The sequence below is a fragment of the Excalfactoria chinensis genome, chromosome 8 (genome assembly GCF_039878825.1).
Source record: "Excalfactoria chinensis isolate bCotChi1 chromosome 8, bCotChi1.hap2, whole genome shotgun sequence".
NCBI classification, from domain to species: domain Eukaryota; kingdom Metazoa; phylum Chordata; class Aves; order Galliformes; family Phasianidae; genus Excalfactoria; species Excalfactoria chinensis.
The window spans coordinates 25,522,685-25,539,600 of NC_092832.1; the positions used below are offsets into that span (position 1 = coordinate 25,522,685).

Sequence of the window (16,916 nt, forward strand, 5' to 3'; positions counted from 1 at the left end):
TGTCACTGGCAGTCTACAGTTCCTGCCGCTAAGAGTTTAATGCATTTGCAGGAGCACTTAGGCATCGAGACTTTGATATCACAATCTGTTAGTCACAGGTGCTACATGATAGGTTTGTGTTAGCACATTATAGATCTTTTATCAGATACTGTACAGAATGTGTGTGTTTCTCTGCCAGGCAATCAGAATCAGACTGCTGCATAGTTGATGAGTTACTCACCAATGGAAGTTGCTGTTTATTTTAAACAGAATTTTTCCAGAACTGCACCTTAATGGGTAACTTAAACTCTTAAGTTAGAACTTAGTGAGCCAGGAAAAATGCAGCAGTTCAGTTGTGGTGCTTTGAGTATTGTCAGTCTTCTGCAGTAATGTTAATCATTCAACTTGATGAACACTGCTCATTTGCTTTAATAGATATAGTCATCTTGACAGCAAATTACCACTGGATCAATAGCTCAGCTTTTCTTTGGCAATTCAATAGCAGCATGAGACCTGTGACAACATGCCATGCTGTTGGCATTGCTGTTTCTATACCATGGAGGAAAGTGAGAGGTGGGAAAAGAAATACTAATTGAAAAGTCTGCTCAGACTGAAAACTTCTGTATGTTTTCACACCTCTCAAAGGCCCCTTGCCCCCTAACCCCCATCCTCAGAAAGCAGACACCACAACAAACTTGGCCCTGAAATTCAGCCTAGACTCTGCTTTCTGTTTTGAATAAAACAAAGTCCCATGCAGGTGTTTGGGCACATACCCAGCTTGCTGTAGTCCCCTGAGTAAGACACCTCTTTGTTATGGCCCCAGAGAAGTCAGCCACTCAGTGCTGTGACTCTGCTTTTTGCATCTAATTCCAGACATCAGGAAGCCCATCACTGAAAAATGGGTAGAGCCCTGCAGGAGTTCTGAGTTTAAAAACTGCAGAAATTGCTTTACTTGCAGCACCATCAGCCACATGTGCTGTTTGCACGGACTTTAATGACCAAGTTAAAAGCAGGTCTTTAGTGTGCCCCAACAGTCATGAGAGCACCTGAGCTCATCTCTGGCTCCACACAGGTGGCTTCATATGAATCATTCTTCACATTGATAGGGAAGATTTAGTGCATAGAAAACTCTTCCCTGACAGAGGCTGGAGAAACACCTCCTTAAGATGAAGGGATTCCTGGCATGGGTGTGCTGCTTCAGTAGTCCACCTTCCTAATGTTCTTCACGTGTCCTTCCTGGCTGAGCCATGTTCTGCCACCTCTCCTGTTTAACATACAGAAAGAAAGCAAAGGCAGTGAAGTAGTTTATATTTCACTTGTGTCACTGAGCAAAAGCGATGCTCTTCCTTATAGCAACAAAAGCAGACGCTTTCTCTGAAAGCTCAAGTACTGAGGACAGAAGGAGGACAGAAGCCCTCTCTGTTTGTCTTCTTGCTGATTTGGAGCCTGTCAAGTGCAACTCTGAGAGTTCTAGACAGATCTGCTCTGATACAGTTATCCTTGAAGATCATCTGATAGTGCAGCATGGGACTGTTTAATTGCCAAATGGGATTAAGCACACTGAGAGCATTGTACCTGTCTCCTGAAAGTTGGACTAGTTTTTTTATATTTGCTTCTGGGACCAATTCAGGATGTTGACTTGGATCTATAAACTCTTCTATAGATTAGATCTTGGTTAGGAAATGGACTGCATTCCTTTCATGTGCTGTCTTAGCAGTTGAGATCAGCAGACTTGCTTTTTCTAATGTGTTTGGAAAGCAGAAGCTATATTTTTTTTATCTCCTGTTATGCTGGTACAAAAGTGTTCAGCTTTATTAATTCTTCAGGCCACAGGAAAATTATCCATCACCTGTGTAGGCAGTCATGGGAAAGGACCCACTGCAAAGGTTGCACTGGACTTGGGTTTTGGAAGCAGCTGGAAAATATTAGTAGTCTTCAGAGCCAATATCCAGTGCATATTGAGAGCCAGTAAATGATGCGTATTATTCCAAATTCCTGTGCACTTCTGCATTTTATAAAACAGATAACTAAAATACTCACCTAGCCAGACCGGTCCCCAAGGGATATATATCCATTTCCAAGCAGAGGACAAACCAAAAACACAGAACTGAACCCAAATTAGCCAAACAGGATGGCTAAGTGGTTGAAACAAATGGTTTTAGGATCTCTGAGTGAGGACCATGACCTCCTTCTGCATCAGTCAAGGCAACTGTGAAACTCTGTGAAAGAAGCTCACCACAAAACAGATGCTGGGCTATCTTAGGTAAATAAATTACCAAAAAATAATAACAAAAAACTCCCCTACGTGTTTTACAAAGCACAGCTGTGTAAATATTACATGAAATGGGGGAGAAGGGGAGATGTAACATACACCCTTTTTTTTTTTTTTATGCAGAAGTTCTGCTCTTGGCGCTGTTTATTAACATTCCCAGTACAACCATCGCTGCACACAGCACACAGTGCAGCTACTGTACTCATTTTGATCTTTGTTCTGAAGGAGAAAACAGGCTTTGCTTCAAGGCAAACATTCTCACCCAAAGTTTAAATGTGCAATGAGAAGTGTGAGGGGAGGGAGAGAAGATGGTGCAGGGATGGGAACAGGAAGCAGACTCTATTACATCTCCTTTTCTGTTTCCTTTCCCACACTGTGTGTGCTGCACTGACTCTGGATGTTCCTCATCCACCAGTTCTGCACAAATCCAGGAGCGCTCCTGAGATCTTTCCTGAGCTGGACACCCACTGCAATCCATCTGTTTTTCAGCAGCTAGGAGCAGCACATTTCAGCCTATGGATGCTCACATCAAAAAACATGGCTCTTCCCAGCTAGGCCAAAGGCTCACCTAGTCCATTTCACTGCTTCTGACAAGAGCTGGTAGTGGACACTCGGGGAAGGAATCTAACAGCAGGACAGCTTCTCAGTGCTGCTTATCAGAGTGCAGCCTCTCAGATGTTGGCAGCAAGCAGCTTGGTTTCAGGAGCCAGAGGCTCTGTTTGCATCTTTGTTTGACAGCCTTCAGTGGAGATGTGCTCAGATGTTTTTAACCCGTTCTTTATTTTGGCTTCCACAGCATCTCATGGGAGTGAGCCCCAGCTTAGCTCAGTGCTGTGTAACGAAGAACCGCTGCTTTTCCCTGCTTTAAATCTGTTGCCTGCTCACTGTGTTTTATGTCCCTTTTATTTTATTTTATTTTTGACTGCCTGAAATAGTGAGTAAATTGTTCCTTGTTTAGTTTCTTTTGTGTTAAGCACTGCCCAATACCACAGTCAGTGAGCATAGGGGAGCAGAGAATAGTGCAGCAATGGTCTGGCTGCAGAGCCATCGTATGCCTGCAGAAAAGCGTATGTGCTGTGGTGTAAGTTGTTATTCCTCTAGGCCTGTAACCTTAATAACCCCAGAGCTTGTGGCACAAATGCAGCACTACCCTTCAGCTGTTCCCTATTCAGCCACTAGTTAGCAACTTCTTTGGTCTCCAGCTCCACAATATCTTCATCCTCTCTGTCTAGTGTGCCTACTGACTACAGCTTGTTTTGAGTTCACTGAGGTCTTGTTAGAAGCAGGCAGGTAATGCACAGCATATCCCACCTCCGCTTGCCCATGCTGCTCTTTCTGGGCCTGCAGCCCTGGTGAGATCATCCCTTCTGCTCTTCTCTTACATCAGTGCTTGATGCTATTTTTAGTGTGATATACACCAAAAAGCAGAACACAAGAGATCCTGTGGCTAAAATTAGCTAGAAAATTATAGGCTGTGTTTTGAAGTTTTGTGCACGGACTTCATTTGGCTCACTGGGGTTTGCCTTAAGGTCTTTGAACTCCAAAGAGCCAATAAGATGAAGTAGTATCTGCGTCCTCACGTCTGACAGCAGTGCTGGAAAGAGTGGGACTATTTAAATCAGCAAAGGCTCGAGACAAAGTCGTAGGTTCCACCTGTAGGAAGGAAATACCTTGTATTTTAAAAGGCAGGATTTACAGTCAGTGAGATTGGAGAAATTGTAAATGTATGGATTATCTTTCTTCTTACTCAGTGTAACATCCCGTTTTATTACAGCAGCCCACGTTTGTCTCCAGGAGTTTTATCTGTAATGCAGTACGCTAATGCACCACTGTGCTCCAAACAGGAGAAAGCACTTTGGATGTAGTCCAGCTTTAACCCTGTCTTAGGGCTTGCCTTTGCTCTGAACTAAAATAGTGACAAAGGAAAGTAAGGCATCATCCTGACTCTTCTCTGAGCTTGGCCAATCCTCAACGCAAGGTGCGTGTGTGAAACAAAGGCTGCTGGTTGTTCTCTTGCTTCTCAGCTCCTCTGTCTCTCTGGGCCCTTTCAGCTCATACAACCTACATCCCTTTTCCATTCCTCGAGTGCAAACCACTTGGCTGCACGGAATCTGAATGTGCTGTTCAAGAAACTGCTTGGGACTGTCAAAGTAAAGGTTCAACATCTGACATCAAAACCAGTCCTGAAAGCAGTCCTGTAATCCAGGCAGAATTGCCAATTCTGGCCATTTGGAGCTTTTAAAAATTAAAAGATCCCCCAAACAGCTGTATTTCTTATGCAAATCCGTAGCCAAATGGGAACTTGTAGGTAGTAAATAAATGTTTCCCCTCTGTTAAAAAAATGATCATCTAGAAACCCTGTAATTTGTGGGGGGACAAAGAGGGCAAAGCAGCCTTGCAAACAGTCTTTCTCCCATGTCATAAGAACCATTGTGCCCGTTCTCTACTTTTACAGATTTTTTTTTTCTCTTTAATGTTAAGTGGAAAACCCTGAACAAAAACTGGCACTTAATTCAGAGTAAACAGTGGCAGCAACTGAATAGAAACCTGATGTCGAATATACAACCGCCCCAGGAAAGTGGGAGTCCATTCCTTTCTTATCTCTTCCAGTTGTTGCCTTCTTAAGTGAGTTGTTCACAAAATCAGCCACTTAAAAATGCACAGAAACATTATTTTTTTTTATATTGATAGGGTTGCTTTAAAAAAAAAATGGTTAAAAATCGATCCGCTGGCCTCTTGGGGAAATGCTGTAATGTTTTTGGCTGTCTCCTACTTTCTGCTGCCAGCAAAAAGTACCATCTGGCTTGTTTAGGGCCATTTTCCATATCAGGTGCTTCCAAAATTCTCCCCAACCAGAGGATTGTTTCATTGGGTTGCTCTGCCTGCTGAGGCATGTGTCCTGGGCTGGGAATCCTACTGCTTCTGTTCCCTGCCATCTTGCTGATGGTGGTGTGTGTATGTTTGGGCACGGATCTTGCTGCCTCTCTCCCGAGGACATTTGCATCATTGTCAGCTGCACATATTAAATTGATATGCAGGGCTCAGAAACACGTATCCCATCTTTTGTCCCTTTGTTTGGGCAATTGTTGTGGTTTTAATTCTTCTTTGACACCTGGAATATCACAAAGCTGCTGATAATCTGTTGGCTGCTAAGGGGAATGTCATTGATAGAAGGATAATGTGTGTCAGACTTATCTCCAGATAATTGCAGGCACACCCCAAACCCTTGCAGCTAAGGGAACGAATATCCTAAATCTGCTATTATTTTGGGGGAGATTATGGGGCAGTTGAGAGTGATGTCAGCCGTGTATGGGATTTAAGGTCAGTTTTAGTTAACCCCACATTACTGTATTGAGTTACACCTAATGGAGGCCAGTTTTGGTGCTACCATTTTGTGGCAGCATGCAGTGATGTACCAAAATGGGGTTGATGTTCTTGGCTCCTCCATGAGTGGAGCTGCCCATGTGCCTTCCTCATGCACATGGAGCATCACGGTGAGAGCCTGGCCATTCAGCCTGGGGCTATCTGATGGTGACATCTCCTTCTCAAAGGAAGAATCAAAGGATTCCTTGTTTTTTGAATTTGCCATTTAATTTCAATATATAAATCTACCCTTCAGAGGATTTGGGAGTAGATGAGAAGTATTGTAGTGGCTAAGTATACACTTTTGATGTGGTCCTGTGGAAGGAAGGAGCGTGTTTTGAAAGGGATCCTGCCCTGAGCTGTCTTGTCCTATTTCTAAAATGATCTGTGCCATACACTGCTGACTTTTCCTGTCCATCCATTAAAAAGTGAATTATGAAGAGTGCTGAGACAAACAGACAGTAGTTTAACCTTGTTAGTAAAAATCAGGTAGCTGATATGTATTGCGAGGATGTTACCTCTCGGCCCTTCTTTACAATACAGGGTTCTGAAATTACCTTGTTACCGTATAAACTGCCTTAGCTGTGTGCGTTCTTCCAGAGGTTATTGTTCTGTATGTTGGCACAGTCGTGTGAGGAGTCAGTTCACAACGCGGTGAATTCCAAATACTTGGGAGATGGCCTTATCTGTTTTTCACCAAAGGAATGAAACATTTTTGTTTCTTTCCTCCTAAGGTATTAGGAGTTTCAAAAGGACGTGCTGATATGCAAAGGAAATAATAACTATAGGCTGGGTGGGAAGCAGTACTTCACAGTACTTTGTTTGCTAGTTTCCCCCCCAGATCCTGATGTTTAAAGCACAAGTTAGTAACTTAAATTCAATAAACCCATTTTGTGAAGCATTGATATACTTGAAGTGTATCAGACATTATTCATTTATTTTCGTGTGAGTGCAATAAAAATTTTACAAGCTGTAATCTTGTTCTTTTAATAGAGAGAAAACTATGCGGAATATGTTGCTTAGAGTATTAGATAAGCTACAGTGTGTTAATCAAATATTTTTGTGATATGAGGGCAGTTGAGAAAACAGTACAATTTTTGCTAATGGCACTGGTAAGTAAACGGATCTATCATTACATTGTCATGAAAAGTGACATTGAGCAGAAACACCCTGCCAATCCCTAGAAGATAAGTATTTAATGTAATTAGACAGACACTGTCTCCTTTGTTGAATGTAGCATTAATCACCCAGAGAAGTCCAACTTTATATGAAATGGCTTTTTTTTCTGATATGTCTTTGTATTAGAAAGCTACTTGTATGGTTCTGTCATGATGATATATTTGAAGGAATGATTGCTGTTCAGTTTTCCTCATGACCGGTCTCGCTGTGCTATGTTCTGTAATGTGTATTTGTTTTATTTAGCCATGTTACGTTCTATAGCCACGACTTGCTTCCAAGTCCAGAAAACTGCATGCATTTGGAGCTGAACCTCCTTGAAATAGCTAATGCGTTCCACTTGTGCAGTCTGAGAGAAGCACAGATAGCTCCCACTCTGTTCTGCAGCTCTTCAAACGCGCTGTTAGCGTAGGTTCGTTGTTATGGCATAAGCAAAATGTTTTTGCCTCCAATGCTAGTTCATAATATCACACACGCATACGCACACACACTAAACTTCTTTCTATGAAATCTCATTGTTAAATTGATGAAAAATGTTGCCCCCTTCCAGAATTCGTTGGCACTACATTTTTCTCTCCTCTGTTGCTTGTCATTTGTGCTGTGAAACGCTGTCTGGTGATGAGCTGGTATCCACTTGAATCGATGCACTGCTGTATCTCCCCACCTCCTCAGTGGTGCAGAGGGCTTTGAAGGGGAAGAAAAGGGTTCAGTCAAAGATGACAGCAGACATCACCGAGTAACAGGTGGAGGTCAAGTTGGTTTATTTGTTGGGATGAACAGAGCGCAGAGATGAAAAATCTTCGCCATAATAAGGTTTAGGAAGAAAATGCTGACTAGTCTGAGCTTTGATTCCAGCTGACAGATCCTTTTCTAGTGTTCATTACTTGATTTCACAGTTCAGGCAATTTTAAGAGGTTTAAAATTATATTTCTGCTCTCCTCTATAAAACTTCTCGATCACTTTCTAATTTTTGCTTTAAGGAAAGTTATAGGGGCTCCCTAATAGGTCAGGCGTGCCTTTAGAATCTTACCAAGTCAACATGCCATCGAAAATGAAAGGATAAACCTTTCTTTGGGTCCCCAGTTTTACTGATTCGTTTTATAAATGAAGTAAAAAAATGACACATTGATACCAATTTGATCAGAAAAATGGAAATTTCAAAACTCTGCTTAGAAGTGGGTAGTAAAATAAGAGTGATGCCTGGGAAGTTACTTTTCCCATCCAGGAGCAGGGGGTTTTGCAAGCAGCGGTAACACCACAAGGAGGTCTGTGCCATGCCAGTGAGCTGTGCTCCATCCTGAAAGGCGGTCACGGCCAGAGCTGGGCAATCAGAGCAGATCGTCCTGACGCTGCGTGCAGTGCTAGGACTGTGCTGACCTGTCGGCATTGTTGCGTATCAGTGCAGCAGCACAAAGGGATTTCAGAGGGCTGAGCTGAAGCATGCAAGGCTCTCCCAACTCAGCCCCCCCTGCCCCTTCCCTCTGCTGGCAGCTGGGAGGGGAAGGCAGGCAGGTCTCCCCTTCCCACCCTGTCTCTTCTACCACCACCCACTTCCTACCTGCTGAAGTTAGCAGCACAGGAGTATCTTTAGCCATTTGCTAAAATCTTCCCCCTCAGACTTTCTATTACTTCTGCATTCATTCTTTGCAGGAAGAGGAAACTCACTGGTCAAACCCTTGGACACCAGAATAGTTGCATGCAGTTTCCCAGGGAGCCAGATAGCTCTAAAGCTTCCCAGTGAGTGACAGTTTCTCTCTTCTATTCTTCTGAAACATGTGTTTTACACATATACTGGAAAATGTTAATATCAATTTGCAGCCAAATTCTTGTTTTGTTTTTTTTTTAAAAAAAAAAAAAAAGATATCTCCCAAAGTATATACACTTAGAGCACCTCAGCATACATGTCACTTTTTTATGTAGGAAAAAGTGTTGGATGCTCTTATACACAGAACCTCATTGGGCTCAAAAGCTGTTAGCTCATTTAGAGTTAGTGGCAAGAACACCGGACTTGCCAGCACCAAACTGTGAAACCTCTCCTGTGTGACGGGTAGAAATCTCATGGGGGTAGGAATCCAAAAGGGGGAGGCGGGGGGTGTAAATCTGTGCATTTGGATTTGAGTATCGTCACTGCTATGGTATCAACTTTGTCTTAGAAGTCCTTGAATTACAAATCGTTGGAGGCTGGGAGAGAGTTTTGGAGAATTCTCACTGTGTGCTTTCCCTGGTCTCTTCCTCTTTCCTTGGCATCCATTAATTACCGCTGTCAGAGAGAGGACGGCGGGCTAGGTGGATCCCTGTAATCTGATTTGGCATGGCTATTTTTCTGTGTTCCTAAGCTCATGAGATCAAGTTATGTAGGATTATTTCATAATGCCAGAGCAGCAGTTTCTGAGGTTCAACGAAGCTATCTAGCAAAGTGTCTATTAAAGAAAAATCCTGTCCCATACTGTAGCTTTCTTGGTCCAGTGAAGCAGCATCCTCTCGCATACAAATCTTGTAAAGTTACTTCTGATAGCTCCCTCTGTCCCTTTATTTTTGTAAGCTAAAGTGCCATTTTCCTTTTTTACAGCTTAATTGAGCCTAAATGCACCCATTTTCTGCAATGTGGTATTTCGGTAATTTTACTATTTGCTCGTAAGTTTTCCCTTAAGCAAAAGGAAAGCTTCCTCTTTATCACTTCCCTGGGCCAAGATTTCACACAGTATCCTGCTTGCTACAAAATATGATAGTGTTCTCTCTCACCTTGTTTCTTTTTTCTTCTTTTACTTTCTTTTATAAAATTAGGATATCTAAGAAACCCCGAACACCGCGGAGCACTACATGGTGGGTGTGCCTATTCAAACAATGCCGATGCTCTTGTTCTGGGTGCGCAGACATTGGGGTGGTTGGGGGGTGTGACAGCTGTCCTTCTTGTTTGGGTTCTCTGGTGGAGAAGAGCACTTTGCCAGAGGGACAGCCCGGAGGGAGCCTGGACGTGTTACCTCTGCCCTTTCCATGCCTGTTTCCATGAACTCATAGGGACTGTTTCTCTGTGAGCCCTCTGCCTCTCTGTCAGATGTGTTTTCAGCTGCTCAGTGGATGTAGAGGTGTTGAGTAGAACTCATGAGCAGCTCCTCTGGAAGTGAAGCCAAAGCCGCCCTGCTGCGCCCTCGCCTCCTCGGCCATAGGAACATTTCAGTTTTTTCCAGAGGGGTTTTTTGTTCCTTCCAGAATCCCAAAGCCATTGGGGATGCAGAAAAATGAGGCTGATTTTTGCCTGTCTTATATCACCTGTGTGAGAACTGACGTGTTGGAAGGCTGTTAAGTTTGTGCTGAGCAGGAGCTGCTGAGGCTTGTTGGGGAGTTGCTGGTGGTGGCCCTACAGTGCTGATGCAGGAGGCACACACCAGCCTACATCAGCTATGGGCACCTTCCAGTGAAAGCACAGCAGCTCTGCTTCAGCTCCAAACGAGTTCTTGTGTTATGGAGCGATGAGATGACTGTTCAGCCCTATGACTGTCAAACCTGGGCAGTTGTATCATAAAAACACCCAAAGCCACTGCATAGCAATACATAACAGTTCCATGAGTACGCTCTTGACCTGTCAAATTGTAAATCCATTTCAGCTTGGAATGATACATGAATTCAGTTTGCAGCTCTTTGGTTCTTTGGAATAATGTGTAGACTCTTCACCTCTACACAATTTGAAATAAGGTGACTTGACAGTGCATGTTAAATCATCTGAGTTATTTTCAATCCTGTCCACAGCCCTTTTATTAATTAAAACATATGTTCAATGGCTGTGTGTACCGATTAAGTTCAAAACCAATATTAGCACCAAACTTAGTCCTGTCATCATAAAAGTCATTTCAGAACATTACCATGCAGTAACTGAGGTCACAAGTCTGAAAAATCTGCATATTTACCCATCTCCATCTCATGCCTTTGGCATTTAGTAGCCATCATGGTTATATATAGCCTGGATAGCCGATGATCTTTTGATAGCATGCAAACATTGAGCAAAGGATTTTGGAGGGGGAGAGGAAAAAAATAAACAACAAAATTTGACTCGATCCTCTGCGCTTACTAAAATTCCCTTTAGCATCACTTGCAATTTAGAATCCATATGCATCTCAGGAAGATATAGTTGAAACATAAATCTATTCTGGGTCTTTTACTTGCAAAAATATCATACCTCAGCTATAATCATATGCAAAGACTTTTTAGAGGGCTTTGTAAATGCCATCCAAATTTACGATGGAATTTTTTTTGCCTAACAGCTATAGATGTTCCATCCCCAAAGCATCCACATAAAGGTATATTCTCCTATGGATGGCTGCAGTTTGTCCCCGCTGTTATATCTAATCTGCCAAGTACGCTGAAAAAGTCTCAGCATTTGAAATGAAACAAATGGAATCGTGACTTTTAAATGACATCATGAAGTTTAAAGACGTCATTAGGAAATAGTTTTTTGTTCTTATTGAAGTATGTATTTACAAAGTGGGAAATGACACGGAAACGTGATAGAAATTAGGGGGAGAAGCCAACTGTTACCTTGCTGCTAATTATGCTTCTCACTAAAGTTTTCAGATTTAAAACTGATGAAGTTATATTTTGAAGTTGGACAAACATTTGGCACCAGTTTATTAGTTATTGAAAGAGTCCCTTGGTTGACAAGGCAAGGATGGAGGCTTGCTTAAAACACCAAAAGCAATCCAGACGATGCTGTGAACACAGGTACAGGCAGATAAGATAATACACTCCACAGGGACACTGCACCAAAATACTTAGGGTAGAATTAAATGGGCTGGAGGTTTAAAATAATGATGAATGTTGCATCACGCAGTTTCACGTTCTGTAGACAGGATTTATCACTGGTAAAACTGACACTTCTCCTTTGTAAATGGAGGAGTGCTCATTTACAAAGTAGAAATATCGCCCTTCTTTATCCTAAGTGGCATCAGAATCCCGATTCTAACTTGAATGATTATTTTTGGCTAAAAATTGCTGAGGAATCCAAAAGCATTTAAAGCCTAAAGCCATTGAATTCATTTAATGCGCCTTTGGCACCTCTCTCTCTTAGTCCTTTTTGAACATTCTGGTCCTCATTTTAATCAATCTCTTTTTATTAAGTTCTTTGGCTCATTTACTTGTACGTGCATTTGCTTTATTTTATTTGGAACGTTTCTTTTGTAGCGTCTTGAAAAAGAGTTGTGACATTTCTTTTGGATAGCTTCTTAAGTATCTGGCAGTCACCTATGATACGATGTTGATGGGTATGGATAGATTAGCTCTGTTTTCCTGATATCTGTCAGATGTCGAGTTCTGAGGAAACTGGTTGTGTGTGTTGCTGATGCATATGCAGTAGTTTGATAAGTGGGTAGATGGGAGCTTTCATTTTACTTCTGTACAATCATTGTTCATTAAGCTGGGTTTTGCTTTGTGAAGTGAGGTGCTCACTGGCAGGTGGTTAATCAGTGATCACGGTAACTCAGAGTGTGACCAGAGGAGCAAGCACATGTTCAAAACATAGAAACTAAAGAGCACTTTATTAGAATGAGTGAGTTTCTATCAGCACTGTATTTTGCACATACTGGAGCAACTAATACAGTAAGCTGATGGATGGCAGCTAGTGTGACTGTAGCTCAGCTGAAGACAAAGCTCACTCAGCAATAAGTAGAACAGATTTGCTATGACTGACAGTAGCACAGCCATCCGAAGTTCAAGAAACTTGAAATTAAGGCTTCCCTAGGAGAAAAGAAAAAAGAAAAAGCAGCCAATCAGCATTTCTGTTGATACTTATTTTAGATATGGATGGAATAATTTTCACAAAAGGATGAACATTCCTTGGAAAATTCTTCCCTCGTATCAGCTTTTTCTTCAACAGCCAACTTGTCTTTATGCATCATCTCTTTGTTCTGCATGTTGTCGAGTTTGTGGTCCACCTGGTGATATCTGAGCTTCTGTAATTCCTTTTTATAGTGTCCCTTGAGAATGAAGATCTAAGTCACACTTCATTCGTAGCTTTTGTTGTTTCTGGATTTCCATCAAGAGTTTAGTGGCAGGGAACTGCTGGGAGTATTGGGGTAATTATCTAACAGTCGTCTTTGGAGGTGAATACTAGCTGGTCCATCAGTGTGACTGACTTGATATGAAGTTACTGTTTAAGATGTGTATAGTCAGAATAATTTTAGTAATTAACAAGCAAAATTGAATGGTCATATAGATAAAGATAGAGCTGTAGATTTGGAGAGGAGGGTAATTTTTCTCTTATATGAATACTTCATCAAAGTTAATCATTTCAGTATCTCCGTTAATAAGGTGTATAGCTGTATGGGAAGTAGGTTAATAGATACTTGTTTGCTCTGGGAAGGATTGGTGCATTCAATTCTCACACATCATTTTCCGATCCATTCAAATATATATCAGCCTCATGCATGAAAATTTGAAGATCTTTAGCTGTACTCAAGGAAGACTCTTATGTGGTACGTCTCTAGTACTGGCAGACATAAGGAGATAGAGGAATTAAACAAACCACAATGCTCCCGTGCCCCTTAGAAGATGAGGAACATGGAGTATTCCTGGGCACTCACTGATTAAACTTGGGCTGGAGGTTTGCGAAGTGCAGAGTTTTGGAAAGTCTTACTGCGGGACTTCAACATCCATGCAATGGCTCCAGTAACCAGAGTCTCTCAAGGACAAGGACCCCATTTACGCTTGCATTTATGCATTGAGCAAAAGGGTGTGATGCATGACGTGGAATGAACAAAATAACTCGTGTGTTTAGGGAAATGCCAAATTAATGAAAATTCAGAAAGCTCTAATGTTGAAAAGGCACTCAAATTCCTTGATAGAAATATAATGCTGCTAACAGTTTCAAGATTATTGTTGTCTGAATTTTCTGCTTATTGTGTACGGCAATTAAAATTCTTTTCAACTGAAAAACCAATGTCAAATTAATATTTCCTTGTGGAAAAAAATACGAAAGTATACATCTTGTTCCATTTAGCACCATCAGGGTCTTTGGTCTGGCTCCCTCTGTCCATTGACAAAAACCAATTCATGTTAATGGGAGCAGGCTAAGACCGTATATGTTTGGCATATATGTACTTATACAACCGCATGAATTCACTGAGCTATGGAAACACCCACTCAGACTTCCATCTGTGTTTCGTGCCACATATCCCCTTATTTTCTTTTTTATTTAGCAATTAACTTTTCCACTTATTCTGTAGTTAAAAGCTGCCATAAGATGAAAACAGATTAATTCTGATTTTTGTCTCTTCCACTCAAAAATAACATTCAGAGGAAAGTCAGACCTGGACTGTGAAACTACGTTACCCAACAAAGCCAGGTGTGACTGTAATTTGGACAACAGTTCTGTGAACAGATCAGTAAGGAACACTTGAAAACCCCACCTGGGTCACCCAGCCCTTGTGTTCTGGCTGTTCTTGTTTATTCCTTGCTCAGAGCAGATGGATAGAAAGAGGCAGGGAATGGGGAGGATCCTTGGCTCCATTCCCTATTCACTGGCCAGCACAGCTGAGATGGGCTGGGGATAGAGTAATTTGTTGCTGCCCTGCACTAGGGAGGAAGCAGAGGAGAACTGGGCCTCCGAGGTGTCCTTAAAGGTTGGCACCACCACGTGGAGTGTTGAAATCTGGTCTTCCATGCTGTGGTCCCCAGTATTTGCCAGCTCACGGGAACAATGCTGAGGAAAGCGGTGCAAGGCAGCAGCATCCTCCCTGGGCTCTGCCCTTGGTAGCTCCAGCTTTAACTTTTTAATTTCCTGCATCCCTGAGCAACACAGGAGGGGAAGCTGAGGGCTGGGGACCACTAAATGTGTTAAAACTCATTAGGTATGAAACAGAAGACCTTTAAAACTAGCCGAGAGTCTCATACATGGGTGCCAAAAATTAAACACCTAGTTCTATCTTCAGTCATTTAGTTCCTGCCTCACAGTTGTTAATATACAACATGCTATCTCATAGGTGGCCTGATTTCCATAGGCACCGGGCACCTACAAAGCTAACTGAAGTGTTGAGATTGCTTACCTAAGAGCGAGAGCTGGAGAATCAGATTTAAATTTTTCTGGGTGATTAAACCCGAGTTCGCTCACTTTTGCTCTCAGCTCCTGAAAGGAGCTTCGATAGAATGACCAGCATTGTAACATATGGCTTAGCGAGGGGAGAAAAAAAGAAAACGAGTATTAGAAATGGATGGACTAAAGAATACGCAGGATATATCAGGCACATTAACCAAACATATGGTGCTAAATGAGATATTTTTTAAAAAATTGCAAAAAAATTGACATTCCTGGCAGTCTCAAGGATAATGTGACATGGCTGTGATAAATTTAGAAGAATGGGACATATTTTGGCTTGTTCTTGGAAACCTTTCTCTTGCATGCCGACTGTATTTCTTCTTTTATTAACCCATTCAGAGAATGTTTGAATTTTGCTGCTAGAGCACCATGCTAGCGCAACATAAAATGTGAATGATGCTAATTGCTTTGCACTGCCTAACTTTCTGTCATACCCTCCCCTCTTAAAGGACAAAACATGCTTTGGAAATGAGCTGGCAAGCTCAACTTCTTCTTTCTCTTGGTCAATATTAAGTGATGTAATTAAGCTCCTGTTTGCATATTCTTCTGAACTAGGAAGCAGCCATTTTTTTTCTTGAGATCTGATGGATGTGATCACTCACAATAAAATGTGTCATTACAAACCTCAAACAAAATGAAAACATGATAGAGTTGGCCTGTTCCAAAGCAACACATTTCAGAATATCCTGAAATTAAAAAGAAAAAAAAAAAGCAAAAAAAAAAAAAAAAGCAACAGTAATAATGATGGCAATCAGAATGATGATAACAAACAAATGTAAGAAAAGAAGGAACCAGGAACCAGTAATCAGTGCTTCAGTTTGTATGTCTACTCAGTTTCACAACGTAGCGTTACATCAGAACCTCTATTTTCCGATGACAGCATCAGTCCCAACCCTACAAAAACCCTTCCTGGATGAATGCAGCCCTGCTCAGCACTGCTGTGCTTCAAGGTCATCCACCACCATTGCTGCAGTGCCTCAAGTTGCAGTGTTTGGATGCATCCACGTAAACGTGCTGCAGCATTTAGCCACATCTCCCTGCCCCTTCCCCAGGCCATGGTTCAGATGCAGGCAGGTTTTTAGTGCAGCAGCCCTGCTCCTCCAGCACCAGGAGCACAAACATCACCGCTGCCCCTTGATTTTGTGTTTAGGGCTGGGGTGACACCCGTTCACTGTTTTTCTCCCCAGTTCCTCCATTGTAAGGACATCAGGGTCAACATCACCCTTATCTCTTTTGAGTGTCCTTGTCCTGGATGTGGACGCTCAAAGAAAGAGCAGCCACAAAGTTAAATCCTGATGTGCCATGTGAGCAGAAGTCCAGCAGGCTGTAACAGAATGTGTCACTGAAGATAGCTTAGCTCAGCCTCCTTTTCTCACTTACCCCAAACTGAACCAACTCTCTTGCTTCTGCCCCTACCCCAAAATCTTTGAGAGCAATGTGAAATGAACCAACCTGGCATTTTTCTTATCTCTGTCCATTTCAAACTCTTATTTTTAAAAGATTAGATGTGTAACTTCTCTTAGTGTGAGGAAACAACCCTCACAACAGCAAATCCCCATAGCAAACAGTTTCAAGACAGAAAGCTGTAATTACAGCACTGGAGCTCTAACCACTCCTTTACTATTTAACTTGCTGAAATATAAACTGCAAACCTTCACTGAAACCATTAAGACCCCAGCAGAGCAGTGTATAAAGAACAAGAAGGCTCCTGCTTATTGCAATCAACATCCAAGGGACTATAAAGCTAGTGTTATTAAATATAAAGTTAATGATATTGTCCAGAGATAACATTGTCCAGACCTTTCTCTTCCATTTTTAATAATTACATTCTGTAAAATACAGAGTAGGTTGAATGGCTTTGCTGGTGGAAGTTCAACTTCCACGTTATCTTAGTTTTTGCTTGCTAACCTGAAACCCCAACAGCTCTGCAACTTTTGCTAAATCCTTATGGATATGCAAAATGTGTGATGTACTGTATGTATCGGAAATTATCTATTTTCAGAGTACATGCAGATAATCAGGATATCCATATGCCTCTACATC

The 16,916-nt window shown here is 41.9% G+C and overlaps 1 protein-coding gene across 20 annotated transcripts in view; it reads left to right on the forward strand.

The window, feature by feature from the left end:
• Nucleotides 1-16,916, forward strand: part of NFIA (nuclear factor I A) — a 331,643-nt gene that overhangs the window by 261,930 nt on the left and 52,797 nt on the right. For 7 of the 20 annotated variants that reach the window (XM_072343414.1, XM_072343416.1, XM_072343415.1 and 4 more), the window contains 2 exons: nucleotides 8,441-8,527; nucleotides 9,575-9,613. The exons of 9 other annotated variants lie outside the window; for them this stretch is intronic. In XM_072343414.1, the coding sequence (XP_072199515.1) occupies nucleotides 8,441-8,527; nucleotides 9,575-9,613 (126 nt within the window). The remainder of the gene's footprint in view (nucleotides 1-8,440; nucleotides 8,528-9,574; nucleotides 9,614-16,916) is intronic. 4 more of the 20 variants (XM_072343419.1, XM_072343427.1, XM_072343424.1 and 1 more) reach the window with 1 other exon arrangement.